The following is a 16,808-nucleotide window of genomic DNA, read 5'->3' on the forward strand; positions in this document are numbered from 1 at the left end:
TATGAGGAAAAAAACACATTAATGTTTTTGGTAGAATATCATTTTTCTTTCCTAAGTATAAATTCAACATGTTTTCAACCATTAAATGCCATGGTTATTACACCTAAACATAGATGGACAAATTTACCATATCACATCAAGCACATTTTCCTGATTATCCTTATTTAATTTTGAGCATGACAAATTCTAGGAGGCTAGGATTTCGCTAAAAAGAGGAACTGGAGTCAGATTACAGTGAATCTCCTCTAATGACCCTCGCTAAACTGATCACCCTCTCCATAAAATATGTTCACAAAAAGTTCACAAGGAATCCCAGAAGCAAGTTTCATTTGTTCTAAAGCAACTCAGTTACACCTCAAGAACCTTATTACTCCCTCATAAATGTGTTCCCGACAAATGAAGGTAGGATAACTTCATTTGCTATCAATAAATCCCAAACCTAGATGCCAGAGGATTTTCTCTCAAGAATGAAATAATTGGAAAAAACAAGCAAGTTCCCAGAAGATAACTCTAGTGTCAATCACAATCCTAATAATGTATCATCAATGAAATCATACCCCACATGTAGGGAGAATACAATGAGCTACCTACGACCACTCGATTTACTTTGATTAGAGTATCTAAGGCCATAATAATAATCTATTTTAATTTCTTTCCAAACCTTTAAAGGAAGGTCACTGTCACTTTCATCTTATGAACCACAATAATTACTTTGGTGGCATTTTAAATATAGTTACATGGTATTTTGTGTTTGTCTTATTTTGTTGTAGGTGACTCATGAGGAGCACATGGACGCTAATACCACAATGGGAAACACAACCAAAATGAGAAAACTAAGTTTGGACCTCCATTAACATCAATTACCACTGAGAAACGATTACATTTATCAAATTCACTGTGAATATCTTAACAATAGCATAAAAACATCTCCCTTAGCAACAATTCTAAGAAGTCAATTAGGTCAAGAATTTGCACCCAATATAAGGAGACACCCCTATTAATATGGTTATTTAGTGCGTTGCTTCCCCCACTATTATCAATTAGATGTTACCCATCCTCATATCTAAATAAAAGAAAAGGGAGAAATAAAATAAATGAAAAGCACCCCAATGGGGGAAGTAACGAGGGATATAAAAACCTTTTATGGGGTTATGAACATCTAGTTGGTAGTAAATGCTTATTATTTCATTGTGATGATTACATTGTAGACATAGAAACTCATTAATATTGGAAGAATACTTTTAGAAATCCTTGAGTCATATTTAAGAAGTCAATAGTAACCCTAATGACTTCACAACACACCCTATTACCAACTATCTTATATCTGACATTGACTTCACAACACACCCTATTACCAACTATCTTATATCCGACATTTAGTCATTAATTTGATCTTATATCTATCATTTAGTCATTAATTTGATTATTTTCTTATTATTCAGTTATATAATTATATCATATTATGTTTGATCCTAAATCAAATATTTATCAAAGTGAGGAAAATTGGTCAGTAAAAGATATATTACTTAGTTTTTTAAATTGACTCCTGCTTAATATTCATTCGCAGTTTCCGTAAAGAAAACTTGGCAGAAGTACCTACAACAAGTGGTGAATTGTGAGAAGAATATGTACAAGATCTGCGAGAGTCTTATCTTGCTGAACGGACACACTGTAAAATGTATCACACCTCATCTCTTTTCGCATTGAACGTCATTGTCAATATTAATATGAAAACAACATACAAACAATCAAACGGGCCATATACTGCCATGTCATTTCGCAAATATTATTACTATGATACCATTTCTGCCTCAACTTTATGCTTACAAATTCCATGGCATTTCCCCAATATTATGGATATGATACTATTTCTGCCTCAATTTTAAAAGCACACACTACAAAATATCCACCTCAGTCACCCTTTCCCACAAATCTTTTGCAGTGCTAGGATTTTTCCACACAACAGTACCAAATCTAAGATAAGTTAGGGACAAGGCAACATGAAGAGTATGAAAAATATGGGATTCATAAAGTGAAGGCACTTGCTACTAAGTACCCACCGGATTATGGGAAATATCTTTTCCTCTGAAAATATCAGAAGATTGAAAGCGAACCTCATGTCAATTCAGAAGTGATAGGTTTTATATTATTTATTTGATAGAGACTAAGGTTATAGGTGATTGGTAAATTATTATTTATGGGATAATTTATCTATTAAATATAAATATTTAAAATTTGGAAGATGGTAAATATTTTTGTGATAATTTAGTTGGAGGATGTTTTTTAAAATTGTTTTGACTTTGTCAAGAGTTTAATATTTTAGTTTGAAAATCAGAAACATGCCATAAAAGTAAAAGCCTGTAGGTTACCACCATTGATAAATAATTGTAGATAACATGATTTTCATTGTGATAAATAATAGTAGGTAACATGATTTTCATCGAATATAATAATAATGAGTTAATTATATTAATGAATAGGACAACTGTCCACACCGCTGATTTGATTTGACCGTGTAAAAAATAATTTTTATATAACTAAAATAACCTAGCAAATTCAGTAAAACTATTTGAAAAGCTTTTGGGTTTTGAAATTCCAGCCTGCCCTCATGATAATAACTTTATCAGTTTTGGATTTTTCTCACAATTATTTTCAATGCAAAAGCTCTGTCGATGCATGATATCTTCACAACGTTGTGTAGGAGTTGACTGTTTTAGCAGTCCAAAACTATTAGTATTGCTCTGCTGCAGCTAGTAGGAATATCAGCCCTTAAAATCCTTCATTCCGGGATCTAGACTTGCACGAAGTTAGATTTTAACCTTTTTTCTAAAAAGAAGCAGCTTTGCTTGTGATCTGTAATGTGAAAATTTAGGGGGGGGGATTTTAATTGAAGAAGAGCCAATCCAAAATGTACAGTGACAAACACCCTTTCTGCAATCTGGAAGTGTTGAGCATCTATGCCTCCTTGCTGGGTATGCAGATTAGTTATGCAGTGAAAAATGTTCTTATTGGGAAGGAATTATCAAAGGGGCTGAACCCTCTGGCTTTCATTGTTTACTCCAACGCGGTGGGGGTACTAGTGCGTACACCATTTGCCCTCTTTCTTGAAAAGTATGTATGTGGGCATTGTTTCATTTTGTTGGATTTTCTTTATTACTTTGTAGTGCTAAGTATTGCTTTAATTTCTGAACATTTCAAATCCATGGTTTCATCTGAGGAATGCAGGACGAAGCGGCCAACAACTGTGAGTTTACCTCTGTTTGGACATTTCTTTCTGCTCTCTCTTGGGAGGTAAGTTGAGTATCTGAAGTCCACATTCTGCATCCCAGTTACTGTTATTGCTATATAAATAGCAGTGCCATCACCGCAGATCTTTCGCAGGGCTAGGAATTTTCCACTTAATATCGTATTAGATGCCTAGTAAGCATTGTTTGGGGCGATTTGTAGTAGATGGGGCGATTCTGAGAATCGCCGGGCGGTGGGGCGATTCTCAGAATCGCCCCGCCACCACCCCGCCACCAGTGGTGGTGGCGGGGCGATTCACCACCCGACGATTCTCAGAATCACCCCATCTGTTATTTTCAATGCAAAAGCTCTGTCGATGCATGACATCTTCACAACGTTGTGTAGGAGTTGGTGGTGGCGGTGTGGTGGCGAGGCAATTCTGAGAATCGCCCCACCACCCGACGATTCTCAGAATCGCCCCATCTGCTACGAATCACCCGATCTGCTATTTTCAATGCAAAAGATCTGTTGATGCATGACATCTTCACAACGTTGTGTAGGAGTTGACTTTTTTAGCAGTCCAAAACTATCAGTATTGCTCTGTTGCAGCTAGTAGGAATATCAGCCCTTAAAATCCTTCATTCCAGGATCTAGACTTGCACGGAGTTAGATTTTAACCTTTTTTTCTAAAAAGAAGCAGCTTTGTTTGTGATCTGTAATGTGAAAATTTAGGAGCGGGGATTTTAATTGAAGAAGAGCCAATCCAAAATGTACAGTGACAAACGCCCTTTCTGCAGTCTAGAAGTGTTGGGCATCTATGCCTCCTCGCTGGGTATGTAGATTAGTTATGCAGTGAACGATGTTCTTATTGGGAAGGAATTATCAAAGGGGCTGAACCCTTAGGCTTTCATTGTTTACTCCAACGCGGTGGGGGTACTAGTGCTTACACCATTTTCCCTCTTTCTTGAAAAGTATGTATGTGGGCATTGTTTCATTTCATTGGGTTTTCTTTATTACTTTGCAGTGCTGAGTATTGCTTTAATTTTTGAACATTTCAAATCCATGGTTTCATCTGAGGAATGTAGAACGAAGCGGCCAGCAACAATGAGTTTACCTCTGTTTGAACAGTTCTTTTTGCTCTCTCTTGGGAGGTAAGTTGAGTATTTGAAGTCCACATTTTGCATCCCAGTTACTGTTATTGCTATAGAAATAACAATGCTAAATACATTCTGTCCTCTAAGCCTTTTTCTTGGTTTCAATACATTAGGGTTTCATAGTTAAGGTTTTGATATTTAGGGTTTCTTCGGCAGTCACGATGTCTGTGAGAGTAGTAATGAGCAAGCGTGAAGACGCGATAATCTTCAAGGGAGACGAAACCCTGGACAAAGCCCTGGAGCTTCTTAAAACCTATGGAATTCCCAAGGGTCTCCTCATGCCTCTGGAGAACGTGGAGGACGGGGGCAGGGTTGAAGCCACCAGGGACATCTGGCTGAAGCAGAAGAGTGGTGTGAAACACCACTTCAAGCGCACAGATAGCTTTGTGCAGTATGGTACTGAGATTTCTTGCCAGTTGGAGAAGAACAAGATGAAGAACGTCAAGGGAGTGAAGGCCAAGAAACGACACATGCATTTCTATGTCCCGGTCCGTGAGATCATTATGGACGAGGAAGCTACTCCTCCTAAGATTTCTTTCAAGAGCTATGCCAATCTTGGGGAGTGTTTCCTTGTCGAGTACTTCAACAACAAAGACTGAGAAGAAGGCAATTGCGACGTGGGATTGTTAATCAGTATTATAAATAAAGGCTGCTTGATTGAAGTTCTACTGGTTTAGGTTTTTATGTTGTTGCAACCATGAAAAAGTCTGAAAACGCTAAATTGCTCCCTGAATATATCTGGTCCTCCAGACTTTCTATTCTCACTTCTGGGTAATTATATGCAAATGTTGTGTTTCTCTTTCAATTTTATATGTTGCATGGAGATTACTAACTACTGGTATTAAGCAAATCCGATTTGCGTTTACTATATGGGGGTTATTTTGATTTTTCGGTACGTGGAGAACATTATGAGTGTTGACTAGCAGTGCATTGTTGTTTGCATAGATAAGATTTGTTTTCGCTGATAATTCTGTTGAGATGAATTGATTACAAGGGAAACAAGTGTGTAAGCAAGTCTTAATCATATAAATGAATTTCACATGTAGACTTGAACATATATAATTTTGATTTTTTTAATAAATATAAAATTAATTGTGTTTGGACGAATTATAGTGTTTTTTTCTTCACTTGATTAACATTGGTAGTGGATGATATGTAGTGAGTTTTTTATATATATTACAATTCACCATTATTAAATTAGTTGAGTTTGTTTTAGTAATTTTGAAAATTGGTATAAAATGTTTTAAAGTGATTTCATGTTTGTGAAAATATTGAATTTTGATAAAAATGAATGTTGAGTAGAATGATAAATACATTTTATTTTATAAAAGTGACATGGGCGTTGAGGAGGTGACATAAGGAAGAAAATGTTTATAATATGTTTATTGATTTTGGCATCATCATGAATAATAAGGTAGAAGTGCTTGTGGTTTTATAGGACGTTCTTGTGCCCAAACAAAAATGAGTTTGTAAAGTCACAAGTTTTGACAATTCTATTAAGCTCAGAATTATAACCTACCCAAATCTCTTATTCATGATGCATAGATTAGGCATCTATGCCAGGTTTGCAAGCAGTTATAAAAATCTGCAATATGTTTAGTATTTATGACCTTTTTTTTTTCACCCATGGATCTGCCACATCTATTTGTTTTCTTCCCATCCTGTTTTTCATTGGGTATGACATAATATTTGCCAATCTTCCATTGTCAGATATTTTTTGATGCTAAATAATCTTGGCAAGCTAAAAAGAGTGGTTATTGGTGTGTATTGTGAAAGAAAAAGAGACAATCTAACACATTTTACCTCTTCTCCATGTTCTAGATGAACACATAGGTTTCTTTCTCTTTTCCAAAATAATGAACTTCGAATAAGATAGAAATGTAGGTGTCTTTTTCTTTTGCTAAAATAATTAACGTATGATGAGATAAAAAAAATTATGAATTATGAATTGGGATCACAAATTTCAAGATTTGAGCATACTCAAATGTTCATTTTTACATTCTCTTGTATGTTTGTTTTGATTAGGTCTATTGAATCAAATTGGTTTTCAATAGGTTTGTTTTGAGTATGTGAGGTTTCTAGTGTCTTATTAATTCAAGTGGAAGAGATGTTTCGTACATATCATTAGATTATGAAGTGACATGGGACATAATTAAGCTTTGGGCCATACCCTTTTAGAAACAACAACCCAAACTAAATGATTAGTTATTCCACCTTTCCACATAAACCAAGATAGATTGATTCATCCCTCCTTTTCAATGTACAAAGAGCAGTGCTTGATTTTTACTCAAAAAGATGGGGTGTTGATGTATCTATATATGGATGCGCAGGTTTTTTATATTAAAAATTTTCTCCAGTGCTTGATTTGTAGTCAAAGAGATGCGATGATAATGTATCTAGATATGGGTGTCAAGTTTTTTATATTGAAATTTTCTCCTTGTTTCAATTAGAATTAGAAGGGCTTTTTCTTTTTGTTTTCCTCATAATAAACTGTTGTTCTCAATTGAAATTGGATCATTTGTATTAATGTTTCTTTTCAATGTAAGTTTGAGGTGCAAGTTACTTATTTTATTTTTAGACTATGATATTTAACACATAGTGACCTATGCCTAATAAACTAAAATTAGGAAGGTTTAATAACTTGCTTAGTTTGTTTGTTTTTGTTTTTATTTTTGTTTTTGTTTTTGTTTTTGTTTTTGTTTTGTTTTGTTTTTGTAGCTTGTTTGTAGAGAGACTAGATATTTGTCCACTAGGCAATAACATTCTCTTGCATCTTTGAAATCTTATTTATTAGTTCTATGTGCTTGCATTACCATCTTTTCATAAATGGTATTTGAAATAGTTATTCAAGAAAATTTCTAGACATTTCAGCCTTTCATTCAGCAAAGAATTAATGCTTTTCAATTTCTTCCAGATGTAATGCAAAAAATTGGGTTGAAGAAAGGGGACTTTAGAGAATCACATGTGGCAAAAAAGGCAAAGGAACCCCACGCACCATTACATGGAATGTTTGAAAAGACATACATTGGGAGATTCGCAGACATCAAAGATCCATTAGAAGAGGAAAATGAGCAAAAGGAAGCAGAAAATATTGTGGAAGAAGACAATGATGAAACCCTAGAGGACGAAGAGTTTGGATTACGTGACATTGTTGATTAAATTTAAATTATGCTTGGAAATAAAGCTTTGCAATGTTTTGACTTTGACATTTTATGAGAAGAATAAATACTCAATTAAGGTTGTTATGCGTTCAATATTTCTAAGATGTGATTTTCACATTAATTTTTAATTTAATCATTATTTTTTGAAAAAAAGTGATTATTATGATTTTTTTGACATGAAATTCATTAAAAAAACTATTATTTAACCATTTTTAGTTAAAATTTTCGTATAAAAATTGTGATTTTGACATGTCAATTCTAGCAAAAAATTATCAAAACGTGTAGTTTTTTAGTTATGTTTATGTTAAAAATGGTTATTTTTATGTCCATTGTTAAAAAACATTGTTTTTTAGAAACAATTATTTCATGTGGATTGAAAAATTAATTAAGGATATATAAATATGTAGAATATCGAAAATTCTAAATATCGACCTCCTAATTTAAAAATGCAAAACAATAAAAACATCACTAAAAAAAATGTTAAAATTAAAATAAAAAAACAAGAAAATGTGAAGAAAACGACCACTTCAAAAATGATCAAATTTACAAAATAATTATTTACATTTTATACATTAGAATATTTAAAGCCAAAAAACAGGTCTTTTAAAAAAAGGAGGTGATGCAAAATACTCACTTTTTAAAATCAGCGTGAAAATCACTACCATTCTAAAACGTAATGTACATAAAACTATGCTTCCCATGACATTCCTTCCAAAAATATGCCCTAAAAAAACATGTTCGTTCTGCATCACCCATTTTCAAAATCAGGTCACTTTTTTGCTATCTCTACGAAACGGGTAACAATATCAGTTCCCTTTTCAAAGTTTACATTGTTTCATGGCAAAGAAGAGAATTCGAATCATTAACTTGGAAAGCTTTTTTTAACACTTGCAACATACTACATGTGAGAGAGAAGAAAACGGCAGATTATTTGATTTTAAAGCTTCTCTAAAAGAGTTTCTTGCATTTGTCGATATTCTTTATGTTAATTGTGAGGGGTCATCCATGAAAAAAGTTTAGAGTATTTTCCATGCCACTGAGTTACATACAAATTTTCGAAACATGTCAAAGTTATGGCAAGCAATGCTTACTATACCTGCAAATACAATGGCATGCGAGAGGGGATCCTTAAGACAAAACATAATAAGGTATGTATGAAGAACAACACTATCATTGGCTACATTAGATTCCCTAATGAAATTGTGACTATCAGGACGTGATTCATTAATGGTGGAAGGAGATAGGGTATATAAAATTGGGAAAGGTGTTAAGCAAAGAAGAATCTTATATATTTTTGGATTTCGTTTTTTTTGTTATCTTATTAAGAATGTTGTATTCCATATGATCCACGATATATGAAATATGTTATATGAGCTTTTACAGTTTGATGATGTGTTAAATGCAATTTCATTATAATTTTATGCTATGCACAAGTTGCCTTTGTATTCACAACAAAAGTTGCTCTTATATTCATGAGAAAAATTAATAAAACACATATAATAAGCAATTTATATAACAAGCAAAAAAAAATATAAAAAATCATCCAAAGAGTAATTTAAAAGAAAAAAATGAAAAAACCATCATAAAATTTTATGTGACAGGTAAGAGTGCTCATCAAATTTATAATGTGCACGTAAAGTTTGCACACCACACTATCAACTATGTTATCAATCTATTACATCATTTACAACACATATATAGAGTTGCGGTGGTTAAACTAACATTGGCATTAAATGTTCATGGGTTACACGTTACTAACAAATACCATATGTGCACTCCATATAACGACAACACATGCTTATATACAAGTTTATTTGAACATTGATATTATTCTAACATGCAACGTCTAATGTCAGGATGATCTGGATTTATACAGGAACACAATAAATTATAGAGATAACCATAAACACAGATATGCAGTGGAAATAATACTTCATTTCATTACTATAAAATATTGAAATATGCTTACAAACAGAAATGGAAATAAACCAGCTAGGGCGATGGTAGCTTATCTCTGAGAAGAGATGTGGCGGCTACATGCCTCTGAACTGTGTTACAATGAGGCTTGAAGGCCTATTTATTGTTGAGAAATAATGGAAAACCCTAAACATCCAAAAACCTAACCCTAGAAGATGAAACGCCAAACTGTGGGCCCCGTTTGGGTAAATTGGTACATCAACTTCCCGGGGTCGTAACTTTGGCATACGATCTCCGTTTGACGCGCACAATATCTCATTAGAAAGATCTATCCGAGAACTACAAATTTGGGAAGAGCAACATCGGTCCATGGACCCATGTTGCTCTTAGTTTTCCCAAAAAAACGTCGTTTAGGGCCCCAAAACAGCTCCGAAAGTTAAAGACCCAAAAAATTGCTAAAAATAGTAAACGATGCTACAATTAAGGAAACTGAAAAGTTCAAAGAAACAATGGTGGGGGTCCTAGTGGACTTGGCAGGTGGCCACCAATATCCACCTGGATCATTCCTCCCCACTTAGGAAGCAATGGTCCCCATTGCGTTAAGCTCCTCCATGAGATGAGGAAACTTCTGTTGAACTTGGTCCCTGGTGAGCCACTTGCCTTGGTGAAGGAGTTGGCCTGCTTTGATAACTCGATACAGTTGGATATTCTGCTAGCAAGTGTGCTTGATCTGTGTGTCCATGATCTGATCAGTCGCAACTTGTTCCATGCAATCTGGATTTAACTCTGTGGGTGTTGTTGAAAATAGCAACAAGAAATGCTAAATATAGAAGTGCTAAATTTAGTACTGCTATAAATAGCATTTCGGTATATCTTCCTATTTTAGTTAGTTCCCGAACTAAAATAGAGAAGTAAAAATTCGAATTTGATCTTAGCAGCTATTTGTAAAATAATTAATTAATTCACCTTGAGTTAATTAGTTGTAGAAAATCATACATGAAGTCTATGTGGGGACATGCAACAGTTTCTCCATTGATTGAGGAATTTATCCATCATTTAAAGAGATAAGGATGAGTTGTAATTAGTTGGCTCAGTTAACTGAGTCAAGTCCAGTTAAATTAATTCAAATAGTTGTTGAATTAATTGTGACTTCAGTTAGTTAATGCATGCATGCATGTAACTGCTGCACTTCAGATAATTGAATATTCTCTCATAAATAACTCATGCATGTCATTTCAGACAGAGACTCAATTGAGATCAAAAGGAGGGACAATGTACTATCAGTTGCTAGAATATTCCATTGTGAACATCTCTTGCATGCAGAAGGAATTCATTCCTTGGGGATTACGCAATTACTTCTTCAGTTTAGTGAGTGTGATGAGGCCAATTCACACATGTGACATCATTGGACCCCAAGAAAAACTGCGTAAGGAAATAGGAGGCTTGGAGGGCCGAGGGAAAGCTATCTAGTGTCTACTCAGTCTGTGAGTTGTATTGTTTGATTGCAGAGAGAGCAAGATAGCTTGAGAACTGATTCTTTTTGTAACTCAAACATATTTCCACTTGTATGATAATACAAAGATTGGGGTTTTAGTTTGAGGCTTTCCACAGGTTATTTCTTCTATGTTATGTGTGACTGATTTCTCATTCTCAATTATATGTGTTCTCAATTGATCATGCTCAAATTTATTAAGCTTCCGCAAAGTTTGTTGTAGAAGTAGATCTTGTATTTTGCTTTAGTATATTGCATAATCTGTTGATCTACAGTGGGAATTTCTACAGGTGTGAGCTGTTCTGCAATGTTGGATGTGTCTAGTAATGGTGGAAATTATGGCTGAAGGTGGTCCACATTGAGCACTGGGTGCAGGCCAAGGAATGGGGGAATGTTGAGCTCAAATGCATTGTCTCCCACAGCCTTGGTAATTGCGTAAGGACCATATTGGAGTGGTTTGAGTCCGATAGGCTCCGGTAAGGTGTTCCTTTTGCAAATGCAACCAAACTTTGTTGCCCACCTTAAACTTATGTGGCACCCGATGTTGATCATGTTGCTGCTTGTACTTGGCATTTGATTTCTCCATAATGTCATGGGCCTGCTGGCAAATATGTTGGATGTGCTCAATGAATTTGTTTGCGTTATGTGTTTCGGACTGGACATGAGCCGAATCTGCGTGAGTAGCTGCAAATGGCATGGCCACATCAATGGACACAGTGGTTAGAATCCTAAGCCCACCTGAAAAGGGCTATGGCCAGTCGAGCTGTGGAGAGCCCGATTGTAGCTGTGCTGAACATAGGGGAGGCTCTCGTCCCATGTGCGTGGATGCTTTGAGTTGTACATGCGCAGAATGTGTACGATCATCCTGTTGACAACCTCTGTCTGGCCATCAGTTTGAGGATGGAAGGTTGTGGACTTAGTGAGTTTTGTGTCCAGCATCAACCAGAGGCTGGACCAAAATGTACTGAGGAACCTGCTGTCCTGATCTGAGATGATAGACTGTGGGATCCCAAAGTGTACCCACATTCGTTCAAAGAAGAGTTTAGCAGTGGCTTTTGCTATGATATTCTTCTTGTAGGTCACCATAATGGCCATCTTCGAGAACCTGTCAACGACCACAAAAACACAGTCATTTCCATGCTTAGTGGAAGGAAGGCTTGACATGTAATCCATGGACATGGATTCCCAAGGTCGACTAGGGGCAGGCAGCGAGGTATAGAGGCCTTGCTTCTTGATGGTCGGTTTGGCAATGGCGTAGGCAATGCATGATCTGATGTACTTTCCGACATCCCGTCGAAGATTCGGCCAATAGAAATACTTCTGCAGTACTGCCACCTTTCTCGACCCCGAAATGCCCAGCAGCCCAACTGTAGTGTGCTTCCCAAATCATCTTGGCATGCTTGCTTGAAAGAACACAAAGGTGACCCAGGTGGCATAACAGGGCATCCTGGAGGTGAAAATATGGAACATGTTGACCCTCCAAGAGTGCCTGGTATGTGTGGCTGAATTATGGGTCGCTTTTGTAGAGAAGTGGACACTCAATAGTTTCGTGCCCACAAGAGTTGAGCACAGTGGTTAACACCATGATTGGTGGTCGACTGAGGCAATCTGCAACATTATTGGTGCTGCCCTTCTTATACTTGATATTCAAATGGAACTGTTGCAGGTATGTGGACCACTTCTAATGGCGACCATTCTGCAATTTCCCTTGGGTCTGTATGAATTGCAGGGGTCGGTGGTTTGTGTGGATGACCGTTTCCTTCCCCAAAATGTAATGCTTCCATTGTCAGAAGGCTTGCACAATGGAATACATCTCTTTGTCATAAGTGGGATACTTTTGGACTGTGTCTGAAAGTGTCTCACTGTGATATGCCACTAGATGCCCGTGTTGAGTAAGGACTGCCCCAATAGCATAGTCAGGGGCATTTGTCTCGACCTCAAATGGTTGTTGCAAGTCTGGTAATGCGAGCGCTGGTGCCATGCAGAGGCGATCTTTCAACTCTATGAATGCCTTCTGTTGAGATTCAGACCAAAAGATTTTTTCTTTCCCTCCTCCCTTCATGACTTGATTCAATGGCCAAGTGGTATGAGAAAATCCCAACACGAACCTGCGGTAGAAGTTGACAAGACCTAGAAAGCTGTGGAGCTCTGTCAGAGTGGTTGGAGATGGCCAATCCCAAATGACTTGGATCTTGGCTGGATCCACATGCACCCCATGTTCATCAATAATGTATCCCATATACTAAACCTGGGTCATGCCAAAAGTGCATTTCTCCAAATTGGCACATAACTTCTGTTGCCGCAGTGTTTGGAGAACTTGTAGGATGTGGTGGAGGTGCTCTTCCCAGCTCTAGCTGAAGATCAGGATGTCATCCAAGTATACCACTACAAATGAGTTAGTGAATGGCCGCAAGATGTCATCCATTAGCCCCATGAAGGTTGCAAAAGCATTTGTCAATTCGAAAGGCATAACCAACCATTCGAAAAGGGCCTCCTTGGCTTTGAAGGCAGTCTTCCACACATCGGAGGGTTCGATTGGTAACTGGTGATATCCTGACTTCAAATCGATCTTGCTGAAATATGTTGCCCCCTTTAGTTGGTCTAGGAGGTCATCAATCTATGGGATCAGGTACCTATTACAGACAATGATCTTGTTCAGCGCCTGACAGTCAATACAAAGTCTCCAAGTCCCATCCTTCTTCTGTACCAACACGATCAGGCTCCCACAGGGCGATGAACTAGGACGGATGTGACCTTTCTGCAGCAGCTCCTGAATCTGCCTCTTGATTTCATCGTTCTCCAGAATGGAGAGCTGATAGATTGGTCCATTGGGCAGCGGTGCACCTGGGGTTAGATCGATGGAGTGCTTAACCTAATAGTGCAGAGCAACCCTTACGGGGGAGGTGAAGATGTCCTCATACTCCTCCATGACCTTGTCCATCTGTAGTTGTCGTGCAGAGGGGCCCTGTCTGGAGGTCGTGGCCACCGTCTTCTTCTTTCATTGAGGGTGTATCATCAAGAAAACAAATTTCCCAGTTTTGGAAATGAGCTTACTGCATTATTTTGTAGTAACCAAAGAGATGGCAGTAGGCAGTGCTACCTCCGGTATCCTGTACAACTTATTTACCAAAGTAACAATAACAGCATGGGGCCTTGATTCATATATAACATGTCGCTTCCACAAGTATGGTTGTCCTAATAATACATCACAAACTTCAAGGGGAGCAATGTCACACAATACCTCATCCATGAAGGGCTTGATGTTATATGGAAGGTGACACTGTTGGCTCACGCGAAGATCCCGTCCTTGGTGAAGCCACTTGATGGTGTACGGTTGTGGATGTGCTGTGATCGGTAAGCCCAGCCGCTTCACGACCTCTGCCGAAATGAGGTTCTTTTGGCTTCCGCTGTCGACAATAAATTGTAGCGAGGAGCCCTTTACCCACATCTGGGAGTGGAAGAGACGCTCCTCCTCCTCTGGATCTTCAAGTTCCTCCTTCTGGATCTTCAAGGCGGCAATGGTGGTGTTGGGCTTCGCATCGATAATCTGCTTCCCTTTGTCATTCCCCTTGTCGGGTTCTGACTTAGAGTCAGAACATGCATTTGATTCTGAAACCTTTAGCTCGACCACCAGTGACTGCTTGGCTCGACACTGACTTGTGTTGTGAGTGGGGCTCTTATGGAACTCACACCACTTTCCCGTGTCCTTTTTCGCTTCACAACATTGTTATTTGCTTGCAGGTTTGGCGGGTTGTCTTGGGCTGCCCCGCTTTGGCTTTGTCCTTTGTTCTACAGTTTGGGGGCACCTTTCCCTTGCTTCAGATTTGCAGATCCAAAGTCTTGCTTCTTCTGTTTAAACTTTTGCTCGACCTTGACGACATATCGGTATGCCGTCCTGAGCGAGGGGATGTTCAGGAATTCTATTTCTTCCTAGATGTACTTGTGCAGGCAGCCGCGGTATTTGAGTACCAAATGCTACTCCGAATCCTTGATACCCAACTTTGTGCGAAGGGTATGGAAAATATTGGTAAACTTTGGCATGTCTTGGTCCCTTCCCTGCCGCAGCATGGTCCACTTTATGTATTGATCCTCATAGCTTCCGACAGGGTAGTACTGCTCCATGATGGCATCCCGGAATGAATCCCAAGTGGGTGCGACTGAAAATAGTGAGCCTATACTTTCATCCTTCTGCTCACAGTATGTTTCCCACTAGTCCTTGACGTGGGGGGCTGCTTTGAGAAGAGCGAAAATAATCTTTTCCCGACTAGAAAAATCATGAACAAAAAAATAACCCTCTAGCAAATTTAACCATTGATCGACAACATCTGCGTCTATCTGACCCTCGAATATGGGTATTTCAAAATTAACAAGTACCTTAAACGGTGTGGCGTTTCTAGAGTAGCTGTTGGAAGCCGATGTGTCGCCCCTAGGTAGTCGCTAAAGGATCTAGGCAAAGTTGTCCATCATCGCGTTCCTTTGTCGCTCGAGGGCTTTTTCAAGCAAGATTTTGATAGGATCTCCTGCCCCCTCGTCTTTCTTTTCATCCGCCATGGGAGGCTGTCGAGATTTGCGAGGCTGGTCTTGCAAAGGTTCGACCAGTTCAAGCCCTAACTCCTTATATCGCGACCTCGTTGGGGACATGCAAAGAAAAATAGAGAAAAAACAGACCGCTCTGATACCACTGATCCAGATTTATACATGAACACAATAATTAGAGAGATAACCATAAACACAGATATGCAGCAGAAATAATACTTCATTTTACTGTAAAATATTGGAATATGCTTACAAATAGAATGGAAATAAACCAGCTAGGGCGACGGTAGCTTATCTCCGAGAAGAGATGTGGCGGCTACATGCCTCTGAACTGTGTTACAATGAGGCTCGAAGGCCTATTTATTGTTGAGAAACAATGGAAAACCCTAAACATCCAAAAACCTAACCCTAGAAGATGAAACGCCAAATTGTGGGCCTCATTTGGGTAAATTGGTACATCAACTTCCCTGGGTCGTAACTTTGGCATATGATCTCTGTTTGACGCGCACAATATCTCGTTAGAAAGATCTATCCAAGAACTACAAATTTGGGAAGAACAACATTGATACATGGACCCATGTTGCTCCCAGTTTTCCCAAAAAACGTCGTTTAGGGCCTCAAAACGTCTCTAGAAGTTCAGGACCTGAAAAAACTGCTAAAAATAGTAAACTGTGCTACAATTAAGGAAACTGAAAAGCTGAAAGAAACAATGGTGGGGGTCCAAGTGGACTTAGCAGGTGGCCACCAATATCCACCTGGATCACAGGAGGGGTTCGAATGGATTGTTTCCCAGACCTCTGGGATTACCTAGCCAAGTCCTCTCTCAACCCCTAACATTCCTAAAATTGATATTATCAAACTTCACATTTTACGGTGATTGATGATTTCAAAGATATCATCTCCACCACCACAACATCTACTTCTGGTCTTCGCTCTTTTATCATTTTGCATAATAGTATACTCCAATTAGGTTTTCCCAATGTTTGACCCTTTTTGGTCACTACTTTCATTTTTGGTTGATGTGTGTATATATATACTTGATTGTTGCCTTGGCATGGTTTGTTGTACTTTCTAGTTCCATTGGCTTTTAATAAAATGATCTCATCTATCATTAAGAAAACCCCAGGGGCAACCAGGAAGAAGAGTTACCAGATTCCGCTCTACGTATACCCACACTCAACCCCAAAATCACATCAGAACCATAGAAATGTTGATCGAAATCATTCCTATCTCAACCCCTAGCAATCCTAAAAAGTATATCATCAAGCTTCACATTGTACGGTGATTGATGATTTCGAAGATACCTCCTCCACCCCACAATAT

The 16,808-nt window shown here is 38.0% G+C and overlaps 1 protein-coding gene across 1 annotated transcript; it reads left to right on the forward strand.

Annotated features, from left to right (window-relative positions):
- The first annotated feature begins 4,469 nt into the window (after window positions 1-4,469).
- Window positions 4,470-4,978, forward strand: LOC149254639 (uncharacterized). Its single transcript, XM_089457052.1, has one exon. It carries the CDS (start codon window positions 4,541-4,543, stop codon window positions 4,976-4,978), a length of 438 nt encoding a protein of 145 aa, XP_089313178.1. The 5' UTR covers window positions 4,470-4,540.
- The last annotated feature ends 11,830 nt before the right edge of the window (window positions 4,979-16,808 follow it).

The sequence above is a fragment of the Pinus tabuliformis genome, chromosome 7 (assembly GCF_031772625.1).
Source record: "Pinus tabuliformis cultivar Carrire ecotype Pingquan chromosome 7, CPIR1, whole genome shotgun sequence".
In the NCBI taxonomy this organism is placed as follows: domain Eukaryota; kingdom Viridiplantae; phylum Streptophyta; class Pinopsida; order Pinales; family Pinaceae; genus Pinus; species Pinus tabuliformis.

What these genes read in the sequence shown, in the direction of transcription:
- LOC149254639 (XM_089457052.1), top strand. Translation starts at nt 4,541, where the DNA reads ATGTCTGTGAGAGTAGTAATGAGCAAGCGTGAAGACGCGATAATCTTC.